This window comes from Ipomoea nil, unplaced genomic scaffold (assembly GCF_001879475.1).
Source record: "Ipomoea nil cultivar Tokyo-kokei standard unplaced genomic scaffold, Asagao_1.1 scaffold2826, whole genome shotgun sequence".
Lineage (NCBI taxonomy): Eukaryota > Viridiplantae > Streptophyta > Magnoliopsida > Solanales > Convolvulaceae > Ipomoea > Ipomoea nil.
Window position 1 is genome coordinate 4,523,064 of NW_017619254.1, and position 15,098 is coordinate 4,538,161.

The 15,098-nt window shown below is 34.4% G+C and overlaps 2 protein-coding genes across 2 annotated transcripts; both read left to right on the forward strand.

Annotated features, from left to right (window-relative positions):
* The first annotated feature begins 166 nt into the window (after nt 1-166).
* Nucleotides 167-4,089, forward strand: LOC109158777. Its single transcript, XM_019306671.1, has 3 exons — nt 167-328; nt 488-2,041; nt 2,146-4,089. The coding sequence occupies exons 1-3, from the start codon at nt 167-169 to the stop codon at nt 4,087-4,089; spliced, it is 3,660 nt and encodes a 1,219-aa protein (XP_019162216.1).
* Nucleotides 4,090-12,805: 8,716 nt separating this feature from the next.
* On the forward strand, nt 12,806-14,645 carry LOC109158778 (isoleucine N-monooxygenase 2-like). The gene is made up of 2 exons (XM_019306672.1): nt 12,806-13,732; nt 13,848-14,645. The coding sequence occupies exons 1-2, from the start codon at nt 12,806-12,808 to the stop codon at nt 14,475-14,477; spliced, it is 1,557 nt and encodes a 518-aa protein (XP_019162217.1). The 3' UTR covers nt 14,478-14,645.
* The last annotated feature ends 453 nt before the right edge of the window (nt 14,646-15,098 follow it).

The window sequence follows — 15,098 nt, forward strand, 5'->3', positions numbered from 1 at the left end:
ATGTGTCAAAAAACTTGCGAGTGGCGGGAACTGGAGCCCAGTCCCGCCCATCATCATGAGTACGATAAGTTGGAACTGTCGTGGCTTGGGCAATCCACGTACAGTTCGAGAGATTGTGGACCTTGTGTCCGGTAAGAAGCCTGACTTTGTATTTCTAATGGAAACAATGGTGAAGCGAGATCATGCAGAGAGATTGCGGGTGAGGATAGGTTTTGAAGGTTTGTTCTATGTGGATAGTGTGAGGAATGGTGGGGGATTGGCTTTATTGTGGAGGAGGAATAATACAGCTACACTACTGGGCTATTCGAAAAACCATGTGGATATTGAGGTCCGTATGTCATCAGGAGAGACATGGCATATGACGTGTTTCTATGGCTTCCCTAAAAGTAGTCAAAGGAGAGAATCATGGGAGTTGCTTAAATCTTTGGTGGGGAAATCTCCGCTTCCGTGAGTTGTAATAGGGGATTTTAATGATCTCTTATTCCAGCATGAGAAAAGGGGAACCAATCCACATCCAGATAACTTTCTCCGGGGTTTCAGTGAAGCTGTGGATGACTGTGGATTGCGTCAGTTACCTATGAGGGGGTATCAGTTCACATGGGAAAAGTATAGTGGAACAGATCAATGGCTTGAGGAGAGACTAGATAAGGTACTGGCAACGATGGAGTGGTGTGATGTGCATGGAGGGGCGGGGGTGGAGAATATAATTACTAGTAACTCGGATCATTCGGCTCTATTTCTTGATATGAATGCACGAAAAAGGGGAGGAGGAAGGATTCCTAGGAGGTTCAGGTTTGAGATGGCATGGCTGCTTGATGAGGGGTGTAGAGAAGTGGTGGAAACTGCCTGGCAAGGGGGGAGGACAGAGGGGTTGTTGAATTGTCAGCAACGATGTGGGGATAGGCTGATGCGCTGGGGCGGTGACCATTTTCATAAGTTTGGTGAGCATATCCGGCGACTCCGCAGGGAGCAGGGGCGGATCCGTGGTAGGAGGGATCCGGCATCTTTGGCTCAGTTCCAGTTGTTGAATAACCAGATCTCCCAGTTAGAAGCCCAGGAAGATGTCTTTTGGAGGCAGAGAGCGAAGCAGCATTGGCTTCGTGGCGCAGATGCGAATACGAAATATTATCACAGGTATGCTTCTGCTAGAAAGAAAAAGAATTCTGTTTCTAAGCTGTTGAATGAGAATGGGGTATGGGTGGAGGGACAGGATATGAATAATGTAGTAATCAATTATTTCAATACAATTTTTGCTACTAGTAATCCTGTGTGTGAGGATTCTTTATTTGATGAGTTTGGGCCCCGTGTGACAACTGACCAGAATGAGGCATTGTTGTGTCCCTATGATGTGGCCGAGGTCAAAACTGCTTTATTTGCCATGTATCCTGACAAGGCACCGGGACCGGATGGGATGAATCCTGGATTTTATCAGCGGTTTTGGGATATAGTTGGAGAAGATGTGTCTGCTTTTGCTGTTAATTGTTTGAATTCAGGTGAAATCCCGGGTGATTTAAATGCAACTAATATTGTTTTCATCCCGAAAAAGAATGATCCTACAACTGTGGCGGATTTGAGGCCTATTGCACTGAGTAATGTATTGTACAGGATTATGGCAAAAATGATCGCCAACAGATTGAAACCTATGCTAGGGGATCTGATTTCAGAATCTCAGAGTGCCTTCATCCCAGGTAGGCTTATAACGGATAATATACTTGTGGCGGCAGAGGTGGGCCACTTTTTGAATCGTAAACAGTGTGGAGTGGCTGGGTGGGGAGCGCTTAAACTGGATATGGCGAAAGCCTATGATAGAATGGAGTGGCCATTCTTGAAAAGAATGCTGGAAGTAATGGGTTTTGATGGAAGGTGGATTAAGCTGATAATGACATGTGTTACCACTGTATCATACACTGTGATGGTCAATGGCGTGAGTGGAGGCCAGGTGCAACCAACAAGGGGTCTCAGACAGGGAGATCCACTTTCACCTTTCTTATTTATTATTTGTGCTGAAGGTTTATCCATGCTTTTGCAGAAAGAGCAGGCAGTAGGATCTATTCACGGTTGTAGAGTGGCTAGGGGAGCCCCCCCCCAATATCACACCTATTTTTTGCTGATGATAGTTTATTATTTTTTAAAGCAAATGTCCAGGAAGCTATGGTGGTTAAGCGGTGTTTGGAGAGGTATGGGGAATTATCTGGTCAGTTGGTAAACTATAGTAAATCTAATATATGCTATAGTAAGAATACTGCGGAACAGATGAAAGAAGAGGTGGCCGAATGTTTGGGCGTGGAACAGGCAAGGAACTTTGGAAAATATCTGGGGTTACCCTCTTTTATAGGGAGAAATAAAAGGGCTGTTTTCTCTTATATAGAAGAAAAAATCAGACAAAGAGTTTTCTCGTGGAACAAGAAATTGTTATCACAGGCTGGCAAAGAGGTGCTTTTGAAAAGTGTGGCTCAGTCTATGCCCACATTTTCAATGAGTGTTTTTTTGCTCCCTGAATCAGTTTGCGAGTCGGTACAAAGGGCCATGAATAGGTATTGGTGGGGGAAAGGGCCAGACAGAGGAATCCACTGGAAAGCATGGAACAAATTGTGTATCCCTAAAAAGTTTGGTGGATTGGGGTTTAAAGATCTGAGGAATTTTAATCTGGCAATGTTGGGTAAACAGGCATGGCGTTTCTTAACAAATCCAGGATCTCTGCCAGCACGAATATATAAAGCAAGATATTTCCCTAAAACTTCTTTTGTTGATGCAACGATGGGAAATAATCCCAGTTTTTGTTGGCGAAGTATTATGGCTGCTCATGATTTTGTTGTTGCCCACGTCCGCAGGAGAATTGGAAATGGCCAGGAGACTTTGATATGGGGTCATCCGTGGTTGCAGGATAATCCTAGTCCACTGGTTCAAACAGTAATGCCTGAACCATTAAGGGATGCAGTTGTTGCAGGTTTAATAGATCAGCAAACAAAAACATGGGACCCTCATATTTTAACAGATTTATTTGAGCCTGAGGATGTGGATCGTATTTTGAGAATACCTGTGAGCCCAGACTATAAAGACACATGGTATTGGCATAATGATGCGAATGGTTGCTACACTGTAAAAGATGCTTATAGGCGTCTAATGGGAGAATTTAATCACACCTTGGGAGAATTTGATAGATGGATTACATTGTGGAAGTTGAAAGTCCCCCCTAAGTGGAAAACTTTTTTATGGAGAGCAGTGTGTGATATACTCCCAACCACAGCAAATTTGATTATAAAGAGGGTAGATGTGAACCCAACATGCATGTTGTGTGGTCTTACAAATGAGAATGTTATGCACTCATTAGTTTTATGTGATTATTCTAGAGCCGTGTGGAATAGTTCGGGATTGCCTATTATGAATATTTCTTCAACATCTTTCCCGAACTGGCTTATGACTGTTATGGATATGCTCACAGGAGAACAGGTCAGACGCGTTGTAGGGGTCCTCTATTTTTTATGGATGGCCAGAAACGAGGCGGTCTGGCAACATGCGGTACGGAGGCCGGAGGTGGTGTGGCGCCGTGCAGCTGCGGGGGAGGCGAGCTACACGGCACTTCATTCTCGTCCAGAAGCGGCACCGGCCGGCGAGGTGCAGACAGTGGCAGCCGGGCGGACGACGTGCTACGTCGACGCCGGATACGATCCGGGGACGGGAGATGCAACCTATGGGGCGGTCTTACTCGATCCGAATGGTTTGTTCAAAGCAGCGGCAAACGGAAAACTCCCGGGGTGTTTAACTCCTCTTATGGCAGAAGCACTAGCATGCAAGGAAGCCTTGTCCTGGCTTAAAGACCGAAACGAGAACGAGGTCGATATTCTTACAGATTGTCTTGTCTTCAGGAATGCGGTTCATGCAGTAACTACACCGAACTTATCTTATGTTGGAATTGTGATTGAGCAGTGCAGGATAGCTATTAATAGTTTCGTTTTTTGTTCGCTTAGTTTTATTCCAAGAACTCTAAATTTACATGCGCATACTCTTGCTAGATTAGCCCATGATCAGGATCATTCTATGTACTGGGATTTAATCCCTCCTGACTCTATCATTCAATTTTTGAATTAATATACTGGTACGCCATATTTCAAACAAAAATATAAAAAATGTGTTCAATTAGAGTTTAAATTTACACATACAAAATTTAAAATTTGCTTTCCAAATGTAATTATCTTAGTTATTATTCGTATTGTGAAAATTATAATATAAATGAAATACCATTAAGAATAAATCAATGTAATTATGTAAATTCTCTCTATAAGTTTATTTGAATATGCACATAATTAGAGATTATATTAACCATACAAAATTATAATTTTAATTTTAATTGTAATTTTGTATTCTATAAAAATAATAAATACTTGATCAATGGAAGCTCAAAAATATTATTATATTAAATAATTTAAAATATTTTAGTTTTTCTATTTTTTATTTATATTTATAATAACATAATTTTTTTCCGTGCATCGCGCGAGTGAATTACTAGTTATAATCTATATAGTACGTAAAGGCACTTAATCTACGCGTCGCAATAATCCTCGTGGTCTGGCCAAAAGCTACGCGTCGCAATTGATTCATTATATCTTAGCTATGTGAAACATAAAGTTTAAAGTTAATTTCCAATCTCCACTACGTACTAAGTAAACACGACAGAAACATGGCCAAATGAAATAATTGGTCCCATACGTCATTGGAATAAAATATCCCCAACATGACCTATTACAGCCACCTAGGCCGCCCTAGCTAATTACTAGCTAGCTTCAAGTCTTCAACATTGCCTTTCTAAAAATAATTACTTATTGCAAAATCTAGATTAGATTATATAAGCAAGGAAAGTTAGGAAAGTAATTTTATTCTGATCTTATATTAAACCATTATTTTATTCGATCATTTACACGGCAAGTCGGCATTCATGCAATCATTTTTATCATTTTTTTTTTGAAAAAAAAAAAAAAGTCAAATGCATTATTGAACTTTACATAATTAAAAAGTCAATTAGACACATAAATTTTTAAAAATACAGTTACATTCATCAACAATTTATTTTGATGCAATGAAGCTCAATAACCAATTAGTGACCTGCTATCATAGATTCATAGGTGATTAGGGTTCCAACAACTAACATTCCGCCAAAATTTTGGTGACATTTCAGGCAACAAAACGACTGACAACTGGCGAACAACAGAGAAGGCAACCACTATGGTCTCCTTCTCACCGGAAAGGCGACCACTAGGTCACCTTCTCTGGCTTGAGAAGGCAGCTGGGAAGGTTTGGAAGTTCTCCTTATCGATTCTTCAAAAGTGACCGGCGTCCGTTCGCCAGTCGCCGGTCGCTTTGTTATTTGAAATATTGTCGGAATGTGCTTGAATGTTGTCGGAATTCTAGTGACCTATAATAGCAGGCCACTAACTGATGTTTGGATCTAATTGCATCAAAATAAATTGTTGATGAGTATAAGTGCACATTTAAAAAGTTTAATTTAGGATTTAACTAACTTTTCAAGTAAAGTTTGAAAGCTTATTTAACCATTTTTTAAAAAAGAAAACAATTGGAATGCACTCGCGTTTCAATATTGTTTTCTTAATTTGTAATCTTGAACCCCTAATTTAATCGCCAAAATATTTCTCGAGTAATAATGTTACTCACCTTTTCTAAAATTTTCTTTCTTATTTTTCCTTATGACATGACACTATCTAATTAGTTATTTAATGTTTAATTAAAAATATGTATGGTCAGTCAATGCATGACACTTAAAAGTTATAAGTCATATAAAGAAAAATAAGATTCTCCATCTTCTTAATAAGTTAGGTGTATATCAACCATTAAAATGAAATTATAGGCCAAAAATTTTCATGAGTTAGAGTTTAATATTGTAAGCGCAACATAATTCCTAACGAATTTGGATGAGTTTCACAATGGTGACATTGAAAAAGAATCAAAACCAAAGTAAATGTAAATTTTAATTTTGTAACGACATTTTTATAGTTTTTAAAATTATTAATTTGATTAAATAATTTAGTTTAAAAAAAAACTTTTGAATCAATCAAATTTCATTTAATATATTCAAATTAAAATGCTCAACTAACTTGTAGAGCTCTAAAGTCTAGTGTGGTGGAATAATATTCCATTATATTATCAATAACAATATTCAAACATCAAAGGAGAATCTAAGGGTTTGTTATATAATTGACACATGGTAAATTCTTGTTGAGTGGGGTTAACTTTTAATTTGGACAAAGTTAAAGTAAAATCGAGTTCTTCTAAGTAAGAAATTTAAATAGATATATTATATATTCAAAACAAATAATGAATAAATGAGAAATTTGTTAGGTATATATGTTAATAGATTTTGATGGTGCAAATGGTGTTATATACGCCATATAGACTCGTCATTTTTTAATGTAATTTGCATAGCTAGTGGCAAGATGTTTCCATGCAGAGGATATGAGTGCATGATTGAATAGTTTCAGAAGAATTATAATACTAAGTAGCACTGATGATAATAATATGGTCTTTGACGATACTAAACTGTATCAACTAACATATATGGATTAGGAGTTGCGCCTGATTCATGAAGAAACTCTTAGGCTAGCCTGGACCAGGGATCCCTTCAATGATTGGGCCTAATATGAAGTTTATAAATTTATACAATATTCTGCCAATCGTTATACCGTGAACCAGAGCGCACATAGCAATGTGCGTCTTGTGCTTCCCAAAACGAAGTCGTTTTGTATTTTATTATAAAATTCTGTATTTTCAGGTATAAAATTATGTACATTCGAAACAGAGGATTTTTATCCTTTTAAAAAAATTATGTGTTTTCAGGTATAAAATTCTGTGTTTTCAATTATATAATTCTGTACATTCGAAATATGGAGATTTTCAGTTATAAAAATTCGGTGTTTTCAGGTATAAAATTCTGTGTTTTCTATTATACAATTTTGTGCATTCGAAACATAAATTTTTTTTTTAAGAGATTAACAGCAAACACGCAAAAAAGGTACAAAACGACGTCGTTTTGGACCAGGGCGCACAATGGTGGACGGTATAATTTGCCATGCAAGACCACTTTTTAACACTTACCAAGTACTCATTTAGCTTGAATTGTTATTTTTGTAGCGAAATTTAATTAAAGAGCATTATAAAATTGGAGATCTAAAAAAATTATTTGTATTTAAAAAAAAGTTCTATAAATAAATTGTTATTTAAAAAGAATTAGTTTATGTTGAAAAAAAATTAATAATTGAAATTTTATTTTATTTTCGTCTATAATTTTTAGCAATTATTCTCTCATCCCATTTTATGTTATTGGTTCGGTTAACGAGACTTCGATGATGTTATTTTTAATTCAACTTTTCTTAATATAAAGTTATTATTAGTTATAAAATTTATATATTTAGAAACTACATTAAAATTACTATTAAAATTTTTAAAGAAAAGAAGAAAAAATTAGTTTAACCAAAAAATAGTAAATATGACCGGAGAAGTAACATTTTGTATGACTCTATTAGTATCTGTTAAAACATACTTTCTCAACCTATGGGAGATGTCACTACATACCATCTGAGCACATGTTATTTAATATATTAAAAAAACATTAAAATTAAACAAACATTTATTTTGTATTGCTATTGTTAATTTAATTATTTTATAGACAAAAAAAAATATAGGAAAACAAGATGTCCGGTGAATGACTAATCTGATCAAATTTGATATAAATCGTGAGAACCACTAGACAATAAGTTTGTCTGGGTAATAGCTAGGCATGTCCCAGTGACAATAATTAATATATTTGGTTCTTTAATTATTTGACTATATAGATTTATTAATTCTTTTATTATTTGTTCATTGCAATTTTCTTAAATTATATTGGTGGATATTTTTCAATAGGTATATTTCAAGAATTTATTTTAAAAAAATATATCTTAGCAAATGTCAAGATATTACTTTATTATTACCTTACACTAGCTAGCTAGAGTTCAAAATACTAGTTGTTAGAATAGTTACGTGTTTAAAATTTTAAATGCAAACTTGTATGACTTCTCAAGTTCTATCTTAAATTAATTCATAATTCATAATTAAACACATATTGAGTTAAAGCAAGTTGCATTTTAAAATAATATATTATTATCACATGCACACGTTAACATATTACGTTGTAACTTAGTAACTCACACTAGAGTTCAAAACATTGATTGTTAGATGGATAATTGATTTAACACATTATATTATTGCATAGAATTGACATGCTGGGCCAAAGCCGGCCGATTCAAGTAGCTAGTACATATGTACAAGCCGAATTACTAATAATAACATAATATATCATGAGATGTTTTTTATTCTCATGTGCTTCAAGATCAAGTGGATGTAATTTAGTACTGCACTAAATTTAGTATCTTGTTGTTATTAGTTTTTTTAAATTTGACGGGTTATACGTTACTAACAACCACAGGTATTTTTCAATTCAATATTTTTTTCTTTTTGGTGTTGAAAAAATGGGCATAGAAAGTACCTAATAGATTCCACAGGTGACAGAAACTACCAAGAAAACGAAGATTAAAAGATTGCATGGAGAATATAATAGAGTAGCTAATAAGAAGATACCTGGGAAAGAAAAAAAAAATATTATAATAAAAGAAGAATATAATATAATAACTTTTCTTTAAAAAAAAAAAAAAAAAAAAAAAAAAAACTGTGCAAAAATTTCTTTTTGACGCACTGATGAGATGTACATTACTAACTTCTTTTTACTTTCAAAAAAAAAAAAAAAAAAACTTCTTTTTTTTTTTTTTTTTTTTTTTTTGAAAATACATGACTAACCTAGTTTGTCTACAAAGAGTGAAATCTCTAATTCTAATAGGTTTCACATTGAGATTCGATAAGATAGTGGAAATGTTCACACTGAGGTTTGATAGGATAGTAGAAATGTAAATTACAGAGTGGTTTCTTGTGTGAAAAGATCAGTACTTAATTGGTGTCCACAAGGAGCTCAATTTCGCACTGCGATGGTCACGTCTAGATTATTTATAGATCAGTTTAAACCATACGAATATGTCGCTCTGACTAATAGTAAAATCCAATTTATTATATTGTATTTATCAAATCAATAACTTAACTAACTTAGTAGGAGTTGTCGAAACATCTACTTTGTGTTGCCATGGCAACATAATGGAAGGAAAAAGCAGTGCCTAAAATGCTGGAGGCGGACGGTGGGGGATGGTGATGGTGGCTGGTGTAAGATTATCAAAGAAACCTAATTATATATGGATTTTGTACCTCTGCTTTTAAAAAAAATTAATTATGATGACAAATACAACGTAACTATACAAGGTATAAACGGTTTGAAAATATATCTTGGACTTCTGGGGAAAATGAAAAACAAGTTCCAAAAAATCACATCTCAGCAAATAGGAATCTCATTGAGTATTTCATTTTTTTTTTCCAAATTATAAAACACTCACATTTCTGTCAATTCATGCAAAAATAGTCTAAAAAAGCTAAGGCATATATTTAAAATAATAATATAATCTCAAATTTAATTCAATATTTGTATTAGGGCTGGGCACTTCAGTCTTCGGTTCGGTTTTTTCGATTTCGATTTTTCGATTTTAGAAAAGTTGAACCATTCGGTTTAACATTATAGTTCGGTTCGGTTTCAATCGGTTTGGTTTCGGTTCGGTTTAAGACTTTACGAGAATTACGATCATTAAATTTCAACATTTCATAATTTTCCAAACATACTACCAAACAATACCTATTCACATAATCCACATCTAAAATATAAACGTTATATAACAAAATAATAATTCAAAGTTTAAACATACTACTAAATAGTAAATACTAACATCACATACTAATAGCAATCTAATTACCAAAACATCACATACTTAGAAATTAGAATCCAAAGTTCAAAGTTCAAACATTACAAACATGAATCACGTAGTTCAAACTTCAAACCCAATGTTTAAAGAGTACAAACATGAAACATCAAATAAAAATATTCAGTTGGAATATTTTTATTGATAAGATGAATAATCATCCATCTGTATAGTTGATATTAAAAGAACCAGTGTCAATTACTATATAGTTAATTTTTGGACACAATCTGTCATTGCTAGTGCACTCGAAATATATTCCAGTACTAGAAAATAATTATAATGCACTGGAAATCAAAATTAGAATGACTGTAAAGCACATTAAATTTATAGAAAATACTGAATAATGTAAATATAACTCAAGTTAGATATAATTGTGAGGTAAAGAACAATTGCGACAAACAACAAAAGTGCAATGTAGAAAACAAGCTATAAAGAAATCAAATAAAAAATTTAAGGTTCGGTACCAGTAAGAATGAGAACTGAACGGCGGACAAGCATCAAGGAACTTGAATTTAGTTCTTCTTTTTTATTATTATTATTATTATTATTATTATTATTAAAAAATTATATAGCGTTCGGTTCGGTTCGATTTTTGCCAAACCGTTCGATTTCGGTTCGGTTCGGTACTAAACCATTCGGGTTACAAAATCCCGAACCATTCGATTTTCTATTACTAATTTGGTTCGATTTGGATTGGATCGGTTCGGTTTGGTTCGGTTCGCTTTGAAGTGCCCACCCCTAAATTGTATGACTTCTCAAGTGAGTGTCTATCTTAAATAACAACGAGAATATAACTTTTTATTTATTTATTTATTTATTTTATCCTCAAGGCTCAAGTTATAGAGTAATAATGGTTTAGTCTTATCATGTACGGCTATAGGGCAGCTCCTCCCTCTCCACTCCACCCCTTTATATATATGTATGTATGTATATATATAGCATTAAATATTATATAAAACTTATATTTACAGTAAAATTGCAAACAATTTGAGTAGTTGTTGGTTGAACTCCAAATTACAATAGGTTCAAATCTCATTATTATTGACCACACTTTTTCTTTATCTATTCTCATTTATTTTATTTCTTTCATTTCTTCACAAGATAAATTAAATATTTTTTAGTCTATGAATCATTTAATTAATGTAGTATACAAGTTTATATTATACTTTATTGTATTCAAATTAATTTTCACATTTTCACTCCACTCAAATATATTTTTTGCTCCAACCCTAAATATCATATAATCTATCAAAAACATTTTATTGTAATTTATAATATATTTTGTATTTTAACCTTATTATAGATATTTGCTATTTTGTCATTGACATTTCTAACATCCCTACCTATATTATACATGTTATGACTTTTAGTCTCAATTTGTTAATGAAATTATACTTTCGGCCACTCTAATAACGAATCTATCAAAAAAAATATGTTTTTAGTAATATTTAAAAATCCTAGATCGTCAAGGCCCCCTAAGAGAATTTTCTTTTTCCTATTTTTGACCATTAAGCTATGATATTGAAGAGAAATATAATATGAGAGGATAGTAGAAATAGAATGTGAAATTGTGAAACTCAATTACAAGTCTTTAATTTATTAATTAGCGTTTTTTAAAAGTATCAAAAAAAAAATAACAAGCCTATTAATGGAGAGATCAAACGTATATATCACCTCACTTTCAATTCAAAAATTAAACTAACTTTACTTTATATATAGTTTATAACTTTGAAACAAAAGTATAATTTTCCTGAAAACTAATACTAGCGCAGGCACATATCAAGATACTTACACATAGAACACGCGGCCGACCTACACTAATATCAATTGTTAAAATTAAATACTTACCATTACACTAAAATTTATAATTGATAACGAACTACATGATTTTTTTTTTTAATATTTGTGTAAAAAGCAATACCATATTTTAATGGTTTGGTACGGTAATTCTAGACTTGAGCCTCTAAACATACATCTACCCAATTAACATACTTATAGTTGTACAAACAACCCTTATGGCCGTATGCCACATGCTACCTATCAAGACCAAATGTTATTGCTTGGATTGTTATCTAATAGAAATTATAACTAGTACAAAAAATATAATATATCATTTATCTATAATTTTATACAGTAAAGTAAGATTTGTTAAAAGGTAACCTTATCAAATTTATCATAATCAAAAGATACAGATTTATCCAATGCATAACAAATATTAATTAAATATTATAAATCACAATTGCACTACTGGAAATTATGAAATTTCTGACCGCCTGAAAGTGATCTTAAATCAAGTCGAAAGTCTTATTCCGACCACTTTTGGTATCCGAAAAAACCTTTGTTGCTATTTCTGATCACTTTTTGCTTTCAACTTGATTTAAGATCACTTTCAGGTGGTCGAAAATTCCATAATTTCCAGTAGTGTTGGTTCCTGAGAATAAAAACAAAAAGTCTATTAAATTTTATAAAATACACTTGAGATGATTAATACCTTTTTACTAAATAATATGTAATGCACAAATCAAAAGAGTATTATATTTTTGTTAAAAAATCTTACACTTGATCAAACAAAATTTTGGGGTAGTGACGTTTTTTAGTAAAACTTGAACACTAATACTCTTTTGATTTGAACTTTTGATGGTAACGTCAATGGAAAAGACTAATTATTAGAAAAAGTTGCATTAAGTATAAACAAAGCCAAATACCAACTTGATCTTACAAAATTAGAAGGATTATTATTCACTTGTAAAAAATGACAACTTGCATTGTCATTTAAAAATTAGAAAATTTTACTTCCTGTACAAAATCATGATCTATAAAAGGAGATCATGCTTAGTATAAAGAATCAACTAATTAAAAACCCGTTCAGAAAGTTTGAAGCTAAGATTTGGTACAAGCTTGCTAGAATGGGGATAATTGATATGCTTATTATTAGCTTCTCATTCTTGTCATCAATCTCAGTAGTGTTTCTCTCATACAAATGGCTAAGTAAACAAAAATCTGCCAAGCAATTCCCACTCCCTCCAGGCCCCAAGTCATGGCCTGTAGTGGGATGCTTCCCTCAAATGCTTAGAAACAAGCCGGTTTTCCGGTGGATTCTCAATCTCATGGAGGAGATGAACACCGAAATCGCCTGCTTCCGCCTTGGGGGAACCAATGTGATTTCAGTAACATCGCCGGAGGTGGCGCGTGAGATACTGAAGAAACAAGACACGGTTTTTGCGTCAAGGCCGACCTGCATGTCGGCGGAGCTAGCAAGTGGTAATTATCTGATATCCCTCTTTTCCCCACTGGGAGACCAGTGGAAGAAAATGAGGAGAGTTCTTACTTCTCATGTGCTCTCGCCCAACACGCTTAACTGGCTGGGCCACAAGCGGGCAGCCGAAGCCGACCACCTCGTACGTTACATCCACAACCGGTGTAGAAACGCCGCAGGTTGCGGTGTGGTGGATGTGAGGGCGGTGGGGAGACACTTTTGTGGGAATGTGATTAGGCAGATGGTTTTCAGTAAAAGGTTTTTCTGCGCCGGGACGGAAGATGGCGGCCCCGGCGTGGAGGAAGAAGAGCACATAGATGCCACCTTTGGAGTTCTTGGTTATGTTTATTCTTTTGGGGTGTCGGATTACTTTCCATGGTTAAGGATGTTTGATTTGGATGGGCATAGGAAAGCTCTGAAGAAAGCTGTGGAGGGTGTTAGGAAGTACCAAGATCCTGAAGTTGATGAAAGGATTAAGATGTGGAATGATGGGACAAAAACTGAGCAAGAGGATATTCTTGATGTTCTTATCAATCTCAGATGTTTATCATCTGAAGAGATTAAAGCACACCTTCTTGTAAGTATGATTACATGCATAATTATATTATATCCATATATATATATATATATATATAAAGGATTAGGGACTTGGAACTCACAGATCTTTTTATCCATGCATATATATATTCCAGGAACTAATGATAACAATTGTGGACAATCCATCAAATGCTGTAGAATGGGTTCTAGCAGAAATGTTAAACCAACCTGAGATTCTCAGAAGAGCCATGGAAGAACTAGACAACGTTGTGGGAAGAGAAAAACTAGTACAAGAATCAGATCTTTCTAAGCTCAACTACCTTAACGCATGTTTAAAAGAAGTGTTTCGGGTTCATCCATTATCAGCTTTTGTCCCACCACACCTGTGTTCTTCCGACACAACCGTGTCCAACTATTTCATTTCCAAAGGTAGTCATGTGATAATAAGTCGGCACGGGTTAGGGCGGAACCCTAAGAATTGGGAGGAGCCTCTCAAGTTCAAGCCGGAGCGACACCTGAAGGATGATGGATCCGAAGTGAGTCTTGTTGATCCGGAGGTGCGGGTTTTAACGTTTAGTGCTGGAAGGCGTGGTTGCCCGGGTGTTCAACTAGGGTGTTTGGTTAGCGGGATGTTGCTGGGTAGACTTCTTCAAGGTTTTGAATGGAGCGTGCCTTGTGGAAGAATTGAGCTAAAGGAGTCACAAGATAGTCTCCTTCTTGCGAAGCCTCTCAATGCTCTTGCAAAACCAAGATTGCCTCACTATGTCTACTCATCGCTGCCATAAGTATTGTTCGCATGCATGAAAAACAAACTTGTACTTTGATCACAAAATCAGCACAACGTTGTTTGCTAAGATTTCACAAAACTACAGGAATTTGTTACTAGAGTTTTACAACAAACTATCAAACCAATGTTGATTTTCCTACAACTACTTAGACTCTTTGAAGATCTTGATCAGTCTTTGAAACTCTTGAGTCTCTTGATGACTTAATGTTCTTGAAAGGATTTCAAATGCTTTTAGTGTGTTGATAGTAATTATATCTTATGTATATCGGACTTTTCTTTTCAACATTTCTCATATATTTATAATAAGATTTTGAATTTGTTCGTAACGAAACAAATTTGAACGATTAACTTTCAAATAAAATAATCTGTTAGTATTTGACAGAAGCAGACTTTTGTCCAACCGTTATATGTAACTTGTCCTAAAAATTTAACTTTTATTTTTTTCAAATTAAAGCTTGACTTCTGTCCAACCGTTGTATCCAACTTGTCCTACAAATATAGCTTTTATTCTTTCCAAAGCACATTTACTTGTTTGGGTAAGTTTCTTCATTGGATGTTGTTCCAACTTCCACTTTTAGTAGTAAGGATATCGCGTACCTTATTTGAATAGAGAATCTCT

What these genes read in the sequence shown, in the direction of transcription:
- LOC109158777 (XM_019306671.1), top strand. Translation starts at nt 167, where the DNA reads ATGGTGAAGCGAGATCATGCAGAGAGATTGCGGGTGAGGATAGGTTTT. An exon ending in AAAACCATGTGGATATTGAG is followed by an intron (nt 329 to 487) that starts GTCCGTATGTCA and finishes CTCTTATTCCAG; the next exon opens with CATGAGAAAAGGGGAACCAA. An exon ending in TTTTGCAGAAAGAGCAGGCA is followed by an intron (nt 2,042 to 2,145) that starts GTAGGATCTATT and finishes GCAAATGTCCAG; the next exon opens with GAAGCTATGGTGGTTAAGCG.
- LOC109158778 (XM_019306672.1), top strand. Translation starts at nt 12,806, where the DNA reads ATGGGGATAATTGATATGCTTATTATTAGCTTCTCATTCTTGTCATCA. An exon ending in AGATTAAAGCACACCTTCTT is followed by an intron (nt 13,733 to 13,847) that starts GTAAGTATGATT and finishes TATATATTCCAG; the next exon opens with GAACTAATGATAACAATTGT.